This window comes from Festucalex cinctus, chromosome 9 (genome assembly GCF_051991245.1).
Source record: "Festucalex cinctus isolate MCC-2025b chromosome 9, RoL_Fcin_1.0, whole genome shotgun sequence".
NCBI classification, from domain to species: domain Eukaryota; kingdom Metazoa; phylum Chordata; class Actinopteri; order Syngnathiformes; family Syngnathidae; genus Festucalex; species Festucalex cinctus.
The window spans coordinates 21,168,111-21,178,830 of record NC_135419.1 but is presented as its reverse complement, the minus strand read 5'-3'; the positions used below and the strand labels follow the sequence as shown (position 1 = coordinate 21,178,830).

The 10,720-nt window shown below is 36.7% G+C and overlaps 1 protein-coding gene across 4 annotated transcripts in view; it reads right to left on the bottom strand.

Annotated features, from left to right (window-relative positions):
• Window positions 1–10,720, bottom strand: part of glra1 (glycine receptor, alpha 1) — a 69,333-nt gene that overhangs the window by 53,761 nt on the left and 4,852 nt on the right. For 2 of the 4 annotated variants that reach the window (XM_077533014.1, XM_077533016.1), the window contains exon 2: window positions 6,093–6,217. The exons of 1 other annotated variant lie outside the window; for it this stretch is intronic. In XM_077533014.1, the coding sequence (XP_077389140.1) occupies window positions 6,093–6,217 (125 nt within the window). Of the gene's footprint in view, window positions 1–4,342; window positions 4,355–6,092; window positions 6,218–10,720 lie in introns of all 4 variants that reach the window. One more of the 4 variants, XM_077533013.1, reaches the window with a different exon arrangement.

The following is a 10,720-nucleotide window of genomic DNA, read 5'->3' as shown; positions in this document are numbered from 1 at the left end:
TCAAAGAATTTATTTACTTATTTTTTAATGCCGTAACTGCCACTTAAGACATCATTTACAAGTTTAAAAGCACTCCAACAAATACATCGACATAATGACATCTACACAAGCAAGGGGGAAACAAGTACAAAATAAATAAAAGATACGAAAAGATAAAGTCATGAATCCCAAAAAATAAACTCAACTATAAAGGGCCCTTGCAGCCCGAGCCACTTTGGGGTACTTGCACGTTGGGGCACTGGCACACTGGAAGCAGAATTTCTTTGAAAATTGCATAATAAACCTTAAATATGTTGGGGGGGGTTTTGCCAGGTGTGATGAGTGTGTAAAGCTCAATGAGTTTTGGTGAATATCAAGATCCTCAAAAATCAGCGTCATTTTTTATTTTTAGGCCCTGATTGGTATTTTTTTTAGAAAAGTATATACATACTCATCATTGTTCGTTGTACTCATTGCTCAATATTGCTTTTATTGTCCATAGAGGCCATCAAAAATAAATAATAAAATAAAAGTACATATATATATATATATATATATATATATATATATATATGTATATATGGATCGTCTGATGCCACTGAACATTTTGAGTGGCGACAAGTAAAAGAATATTCATAAATGATTTAGTTATCACATTTACAATGAGTATCCAAATTTTGTACAAAATACCGTATATGGGGTATTTTTTGTTATTTTTGCCTCAAGGGCTAGGTGGAGCTGTATTTATCACTGAATGTTGTCATAGAGATACCTTCAGCCTTGACCCGAAGAGTGTGAAAAGTTTGGTGAGTTTTCGGAAATGTTTAGGTCCCGAAAAATGCGATCGTTTGCGAATAATAATAATAATAATAATAATAATAATAATAATAATAATAATAATTTGAACGAAAAACAAAAGGTATCTCACAGCGGCAGCTGCTCGGGCCCTAATAAATAATAGATATTAAAAAAGTAAATAAATAAATAAATGGTGTTTGTTTAAGACATTTACAAGTTTAAAAGCACTTCAATAAATACATCGACAAAATGGCATCTACTCAAACAAGAAAAAAAAAGTATAAAATAAATAAATGGTACAAAAAAGATAAAGTCAGGAATCCCAAAAAATAAACTAAATAAATAATAGATACAGTGGTACCTCTACTTACGAAATTAATTGGTTCTGGAAGAAAGTTCTTAAGTAGAACATTTTGTAAGTCGAGACGCATTTTCCATGTAATTGCCCTAATCCGTTCCAAGCCTCCCAAAATTCAGACATAAATGTTTTATAAAGCATAAAAATGCATCAAAACAAGTAACAAATACATGTTATAATTAGATTATTGCACAATAAATGAGAGTTGTGCATAATGTAAAAAACAAAGAATAGAGTAAAGAATAAAAATGATGGTCATTTACCTTTTTAACCTTTTTTCGTTTTTTGCCCTCTGGTTCATGTTCCTCTCTCTCAGAAGTGTTTTTTTTTTTTGCCTGGTGTTTTGTAAAGAACTGATCCATGGATGTTTGCTTTTTTTTTCTTTTTTTTTTAAACAATCCTTCGGAAATGTCCAAGGCAAACATCATTTTAGTGAGCAAACGCCTGACTGGTGAACACTTTTTCTGGGCGATTCTTTGAAACAAATTCTGAAACTTTATGGAAACTTCCGGTATGGCGAGGCATCTTTTTCAAAAAAAGGCCCATCTCGTCGCAATTAAAAACTTACTGTGCCTTCATCAATCACCAATTGTTTGAATTTTTGCACAAATTCGTTGGCCGTTAGTTCATACATTTACGAAAAACTATCGAACACTTCATGGGCCGCGGGATGAATGATGAGGACGCTGTATAGACACCAATCTAGTATACGCTCATAGATACCTATGGTAGAGGTTCCTCTTAGCCAATGGGATGCCAGAAACATGCACCAACACCGATCTAGTATACGCTCATAGGTACCTATGGTAGGAAATAGCCATAGCCGAAAGTATGTTGCGTTCGGTAATGTATTTTTACCTTTCGTATCTAGAAATTTCTTTCGTAACAAGAGGCAATATTTTCCCGTTGAGGCGTTTCGTAACTCGAAAATTTCGTATGAAGAGACGTTCGTAAGTAGAGGTTCCACTGTATTTAAAAAGTAAAAAATTAATAAGAGTTACGAAGATAGTCAGGAAGTAAAATAATAATAATAATAATAATAATAATAATAATAATAAATATTTAAAAAGTATAAAATAAATAAAAGGTGCCAAAAAGATAAAGTCAGGAATTCCAAAAAAATAAAAATAAATAAAATAAATAAATAAATAATAGATATGAAAAAAGTATAGAACTAAATAAAAGGGACCAAAAGATAAAGTCAGGAATCCCAAAAATAAACTAAGTCAGTAAATAAATAAATAAATAAACAAATAAATAGTGTTTTAAGAAAAAAACAGATAAATACTGGTTATAAAACAAAGTAGTCTTCATCCATTCCAAGTTCAACTCAAAAATGGAGACGTGAAACTCCTTTTTAAAAATATCAATACTCTCAGCGCGCCTGACGTTCTCCACCATCTGCCGACAACCGTAGACTTGGGAACAAAGCCTTGCCGTGGCTCTGACTAAAAGCACAGGCCACTAATGGTCCGTGAGGGTTGATCATGTGACAAAAGGTGCGAGATACGAAGGGGCCCACGCCGTCAAGCGGTTCATACGTCAGCAAAAACAACCTAAAAAATGGAGCCAGAAACAATCCAAGCGCAAAATCCAAACAAGCTTCTCTTCAATTCAAAATTCACTTCAAAAAGGGGGAGCTCGGACACTGACGTCCAATTTGTCAGCGTCCACGTGATTTCACTTTCACAACGGCCGTATGAAATAAATACACATGGAACAGTATTTGTGTGTGGTTTGTGTTACGTTGGATTGTTTTGTGTGATTCACCAGTGTCGTGTGTGTTTGTTGGTTGTTGTCGTCAGCCCTCTATTGCGTGTCAGGGCCGACTGAGCTGGGCTGCACTAGTTTGCCTTTTATAAGTGACGCACACACACGCACACAAATTAAAGTGCATGATGAAGGAGCAAGTGTGAGCTGTCACGCTGCGCAGGCGACACGACGGGCGTGATAGAGCGCGGACAATCAGGTCACCTCGTCACAATTATCTCTTTAAACGATCCCTGAGACCAAGACGGCCTCCTCCTCCTCATCCTCGGTCATGTCGCAAACATCAAAGGCTTTCATTCGTTACGTTCGTTAATCAGGCGCTAGCTTGAGCGGAAAACGCTGAAAGCTGGCCCCACTTTGGTTGCTAGCGTAATGTGCTCATGGTGACACGTTCGCTACGGGAAACAAGCAAGCACGTCTGTCCAAAGTGTCCAAAGCGCTAGCTCGCTAATGCTAAGGAAGTTAGCGTCCGTGCCAAATACTCAGTTGTTTCCCCGCAAGCGGCTTTGAAAGTTAGCATTGAACTGCTCGTTAAGACAATGTCATGTTAGCGCTGATCAAAATAATGATATTCGGTTGAGGTTTTGCTGACACAAACATTCTCTATTCTTATTTTCTCATTAAATACATAGAATGATGTCTTTCTGCCATTTATCCACTAGGTGGAGCTCCAACTCAATTTGATGGAATAAAAAAAAATATATATATATTTCTTTCGATGAGGCGTTTCTCGCAACCACGTCGGTTCAGCTTATGTTTTTACTTTGACAGCGAAGTTTGTGCATGACAACGCCAAGTGGAGATAGAAAACACATCTTCAACGTTTTGTTTCAACCTTTAAGGGACTAAAAACAAATGTTTTTATTCATTATTTATATATATTTTTAATTCATTGGTTGGTTAGTCATTTTTTTTTCTGCTAAATATTGGAATCGGCCTCAAAATTTCCGTACAGAAGCAGACTGAAAAGGGCTTTAGACGTGTTCCGTAACAAAACCTGCCTGCCTGTGGACCGCTAGCTCACTAATGCTAAGGAAGTTACCATGACCAGTCAACAACCACATGAAAAGTGAAAACAAACAAAACAATCAATTATGCAAAATCAAACGTTGACCTCTTTGAATTGATCCGTACTTGCTAAAAAAAAGTGAGAAACCTGTGACATGTGTCTTAAAGGGGGAGTGTCCATTCAGGGAGGGTGGGCGGTTGCTTCATTTGTTATCATTATCATCATCATCATCATCATCATCATCATCAAAAAAAAAAAAAAAAGCAGTCAGGATAGCATGTGGCTACAAGCAATGTAGCCAGCTAGCATCGGAGGCGGGGAAACAACATCCTGCGAGCCGGGTGCAAAAAAGGGAGAGCAAGGAATAAGGCGGGGGCAGGGCAAGGATGGTGGGGGGCTTAAGGTCAAACATTTTATCATTCCTTTACCTTTGTTCCACACTGAAAGTTGAGAACAAGCACATGAGACGATTAAACAGAGCGTTCGCATTAGCACTAGCCAGTCAGGGGTGTCATCGTTCTCCGGTCGGGATTTTCCCGTCCGACCGCCAAGTCCATATTGCGGATGGACCCAAGTCCGTTACGGACTCCTGCTAGCTCTGCAAATGCAAACTTTGTCAGAACTGATGAAATGATTTAAGGTGGATCTGGGAACTTCTCTTCAAGTGGAACTACCTTGTCTAGGAAGTTGACTTAAGCTGGAACAGCATGATGTGGGAATTTGACATAAAGTGGAACAACTCTATCTGGGAATTTACGGTGGAACACGATTTTGGATCTAGACCTAAGGTGGGACAACATTCGTATTCAGGCCCGATTTAAGGTGGAACAAAATGATCTGGGAAATAAATTTAAGGCGGAAAAATGTGATGTGGTAGTTTGATTTACGACGGAACAACAATATCTGAGACCTTGACTTAAGGTGGAGCAAAGTTATCTCAGAACATATTTAAGGTGGAACAAACATCCGGCAACTTGAATTAAGCTGGAACAACAAGAACTGGCGACTTGACGAACATGAACCGTTTTTCAATATGTGTTCTTGTTGTGTTGTTCTAACTGTTGTGATGATTTAAGGTGGATCTGGGAACTTCTCTTCAAGTGGAACTACCTTGTCTAGGAAGTTGACTTAAGGTGGAGCAAAAATATCTAGGAACAAGGTGGAAATTGAGGTGGTTACTTGAATTAAGGTGGAACACCATTAACTGGCGACTTGACTAACATCAACCGTTTCTGAATATGTGTTCTTGTTGTGTTGTTCTAAATGTTGGGATTATTTAAGGTGGATCTGGGAACTTCTCTTCAAGTGGAACTACCTTGTATAGGAAATTTGACTTAAGGTGGAACAACATAATGTGGGAATTTGACATAAAGTGAGTGGAACAACGTTATCTAGGAATTTACAGTGGAACATGATTTCGGATCTGGACCTAAGGCTGAGGTGGGACAACATTGTATTGCAGCCTGACTTAAGGTGGAACAAAATGATCTGGGAAATAAATTTAAGGCAGAAAAAGGCGATGTGGGAGTTTGATTAACGACGGAACAACAATATCTGAGACCTTGTCTTAAGGTGAAGCAAAGTTATCTAGGAACAATTGGAACTTAAGGTGGCAACTTGAATTAAGGTGGAACAACATTAATATGTTCTTAGTAAGAACATACTTGAGAAACATATGTTGAGAGAAACGGCCACCATCTGGGAGCAAAATTTGAGGCGGAATAACATGATCTGAGCTTAATCTACGGTGGAATAACACAAGGCGGGGAATTTAAGGTGGAGCAACCGGCTAAGGTGAGGTTGATTTAAGGCGGAATGACAGGAAGCGAGAGTTTGTCTTAAGGTGGAAGCGCATGATCTGTCAAAGTGTTACTATCCACATGGACTTTTAAGGCAGAAGAACACAATTTGGGCGCAGGCGAGCTAGTGAGAGTCCGTTGTCGTGCTAGCGTGCGCTATCTAGCGGCTCATCTTCAAAGTGCGATGACACCCCTGCTACAACTTGAGATAGTCGACAATTGAGTTGAGGAAAAACAGCTGCTAAAAACCCTGACGAGCGACGAGGAAGAGATTTCAAACAACCCAAGTGACAAATACAAACCTTTTTTGGAGAAGTTTCGCAGCGTCATCAAAAAAAAAAAAAAAAAAAAAAACAAGTCTCGTCTCTCTCCTTCCTACCTTTGAAGTTGGGTCGGATCCTGGCGTCGTAGCCCGACACTTTGCCCATCAGCTTGTCCAGGAACTCGGACGGTGGCATCGGCGAGGCAGCTTTCCGGGCCGCCGCTTCCTTTGACGCCGCCAGGCTGTCGCACACACACACACACACACACACAAAAACACAATTCACATTCTGATTCATTTAGCAGAGTGGAAATTAGTTTGTTACATGTTACTCGATAATGTTGTAATTTATTAAAAGAAAACAAACGGTATTGACATGAACTTCGAACTAAGCTGTTTTGCCGACGGATGGCCACCGATCTGCGCCTTTTGATGTGCCACCAGGGGGCAATATAATACAGACAAATGGCAATATAAAGTAGGAGTGTGACGATATATCAATATCGCCATATATCGTGATACTTTGTCTCCCGATAGATTACTGATACATCTATGCAAGTGTGGTGATATTTGTAGTTTAATATACAACCACTAGAACGGCTCCATTGTTCTCCATTACTTATTGTGCAATTACTTGGTGGGCCACTAGGGGGAGCGCCTCATAAGAGTGCCGGGAAATGGACGCAAGTCTTCAGGCGAAGAAGATTTATCACCTTACTTTTTTTTATTATTTCCATATATATATATATATATATATATATATATATATATATATATATATATATATATATATATATATATATATATATATATATATATATGTATATGTTATTTTTATTTATATTTATTCATATGATTTTTTTTTTTTTTATTATTTATTTATTGAATATTTGTTTTATTATTTATTTTGTTTTAATTCAATATTTATTTATATTATTATTTATATTATGATCAGTTTTATCGTAGATAATCGTGGATTTATTACCTGAGCAATATATCGATAATCGCAGTATCGTATCATGAGATAATCGTTATCGCATATCTTAGCGTAGCGTGAGGTAGGCAGAGGTTCCTACCCGCAATATAAAGTCACTAATATTCATCGTTTTTGGTTTCCTGAAAGTGTTTATGACACGTCGACAATCGATGCTAATCATTACCGCCCCAATGGCGTTTTCCATTATGTACTAGCATGAAGCTAGCAGGGACTTTTCTCGAGCTGTCAAAATGAATTGATTCATCGACAAGTACAGGAAGTCGTCGAGTGAAGGCGCACTCAACCTAAGACGTTTCGACTTTTACAATAGTTACGCCCGGTCCGCCATTTTGCCTCCTCGTCCACCATTTTGTCCACAGTGTTTTCCTCTCGTCTGCTATTTAGCGGTTGCTCGCTAGAGTTAGTTGCTAGCGCTTGTGCACTTGTGGGAGTATCTTTGGCTTTTTCGCCCTCTTCCATCCACCTCTAAGCAGTAATATTAAGTACAGCATCTTATTTTTTTGTTTTTTAATGTATTTTAGATTTTTGATGCAAATTATTTTGATGTAAATATTGAATTAAGGGGAAAATCAGAACTTATGTCGAAATTCAGGTTACATCGCCAGCGTAGGAATGGAACGTCAACGAACTTCAACGAATATATATATATATATATATATATATACTAGGGGTGTGAATTGCCTAGTACCTGACGATTCGATTCGTATCACGATTCACAGGTCACGATTCGATTCGATACCGATTAATCCCGATACGAATTTATAAGTCGATTGTTGCGATTTTTTTTCATTCAAATTTAGAAAATACAAATCAGTAAGCTTGTAGAGTGTAAGATTTATATGAAAATGTATTATTTATTTATCTGAAATTTCAGTCTTATAGAGGTTGTAATCTGTTTCATGTTTGAACAGCATTAAAATAAAATATTAAGGCTTAATGTTCCGTTCATATAACATTCTTCCATGCTCAAGGTGTGAATCCTAAAAAAAAAAAAAAAAAAAAATCGATTCTGCCGATTATTGAATCGATTCGAGAATCGCGCGATGTAGTATCGCGATATATCGCCGAATCGATTTTTTTTAACACCCCTAATATATACATATATATATATACATATAGATACATACATATATACATATATATACATACATATATACATATATATATATATATATATATATATATATATATATATATATATATATATATATATATATATATATATATATATATATATAAATCTTTTATCACTATACAAATACTAAAGTACGACATAATCGCCAATCACTGGTTAATAAACAGGAATTGGGGGTAAAAAATTCTTTTGTAAAACACTTCAATGCTAAATTAAAATGAAACTGATTTGTCGATTAATCAAGTGAATAATCGATAGATTAATCGATTCTAAAAATATTCGATAGTGACTTTTCCAAGGCAGATTTGTTCCTTGTTTAACTCATTCACTCCCAACCATTTTCACTGAAGTGTTTTCCTGGATTTTGACTGATTTTGCCAGGCCCGCGAAATATTATGTTCTATTGCTATAAAAATATGGAACCTACCAAAAGAGAGATTAAAGTCTCTTCTTTTATCAGGAAAAAAATGTATCTTCCTATCTGTTTCCGCTGTGCAGCAATTTTCAATAGAACATAGCTAAGTTTCATCATTATTCACAATTATGCTTAGAACTGTGGGGAAATCAGCTAGTTTTAATATGGCCTGGTTGATCTCTTATACTCTGCTGCCACTCAACCATTTTCTGCAGTAGAGAGACTGCATGAAAGCCTTCTCTTTGCTCTGGCATAAAAAAACAACAACAACAAAAAACGTATAAATACGTCTTTGGGACACTTAAAACATTTAAAATATGACGTTTTTATACGTTTTTGGGAGCTAATGAGTTAAAATACGCAACTTGCAGTTGTCTTTGTTTTGTGTCCATTTGGCTCCGGCTCTTTTTGGAACATTTGCCGACTATTTGGCAAATTTTCGTTCACTTGTTTCTGTTTTTTTGTTTTTTTCCCACTATGATAACAAACATGTCTGAATATTTGTCATTTTGTTTTAAAACGGTTGACGGGTGTGGAAGGACAAGAAAAGGTGGAGCAGAATTATGTAAAAAAAAATAAAAATGAATGCCTCTTACAATAGCAACATGTCAATGCACGCAAACGCACACACAAACAGTCGGGCGCGTGTGTGTTTGCGTCCACAAGAGGTTGCAGAGAGCAATAATTAAAAGATGCTAATTGGCTCCCAGGACACAACAAGCATCAGCAATTAATTAACAGTGGACTCATTTAGCTTCAATGTCAAAGTTGTTGCAACAAGAAGCAACGTTGACGTTATAAACACACTTCATCGTTTGTGACTCACCCTCACCCGCCCATCATAACGTACCATTTTTTTTTAAGTATTATGGTCTGTATTCTGTACAACAAAGTCCCAATTTTACATTATGCATCGTGCAGTGCCACGTTATGCCACAACATGTCTAGTGGCAGCACCGAGTTCTACATGCAGACAAGCAGCTGAATTAAGAGCAAGAAGAGGACACGAATGGCATTCTCGTTATTTGCAGTTTTTTTTTTTTTTTTTTTTTGTATTTTATTGCAAAACAGGAAGTCAAGTCAAAATTTGTCTTGATGATAATAATAATAATAATATATTTTATGTGCCCCACTTGCACAAACACGACATTGTGATGTTCCAACCACTGACCTGGACCATATGACCATATGACTGGATAGCCGATAGCCCAATGTAAGCCGTTGAAGTCACAGGGCGGCCATATTACTACTCCCACCTAACACTTTTTGTCGCTCAGTTCCTTAAACCTCAATATTACCATAATATATATATATATATATATATATGTGTGTGTGTGTGTGTGTGTGTGTGTGTGTGTGTGTGTGTGTGTGTGTGTGTGTGTGTGTGTGTTAGAAATTCATTTGACTGTTTAACAAAACCAAAATATTTTTTTTAATATTGAAAAGATTCCACCCCAAATTAAATTGAAAAATTTTGAAAAAAAAAAAAATATCTCCTCAAAAATTGATACACTGAAAACTATTTGGGGGAAAAAAAATCTCCTAAAATTTACTTTTTTTTTTAATTTAAAAAAGGAAATTAAAAATGTAGTATTCAAAAAAACGTAGCTCAAAGGTAAAAAAAAAAATTAAATTGGAAAAACAAACATAAAAAAATAAACCTTAGCAATTGTTTCAATTTTATTGATTGAAAAAAAGCTTTTTTTTTTAATATAATTTATAATTACAGTTATCGTTGATGACGATTTGCTGACACGATTTTGCTGACATGATTTCGACGAATAGGATCTGGCGAGTGTTTTTTTATTCTGAAAAGCAACCAGAATTTTTTATTTTTTTTTTAAACCGCGTCGGTCTTCCTGTCACGCTTGATGTGTTCTGGTGCTTGTTCGCCATTTTGACGGATGCTGATTTCTGATATGGCAATGGGGTATATGCCACGGAAGAGGCGGGACTGTTTTTTGCACAACAGTTTGTTTCCGGTTCGGTTTGCGACGTGTGGGCTACTTCAAAAATACTTCCGACTTTGTCCCCCTGGGTTGCACGTTCGCAACCCGGACCGGAAACAAACGGTTGTGCAAAATCACGTCCGCCTCTTCCGTGGCATATACCCCATTAAAAAACAAAAAACAAAAAAAAAACGATGCTAGTTCTGTTGTGTGATGTGGGCGCAACCAGATGAGCGAGTGTCTCTTGGG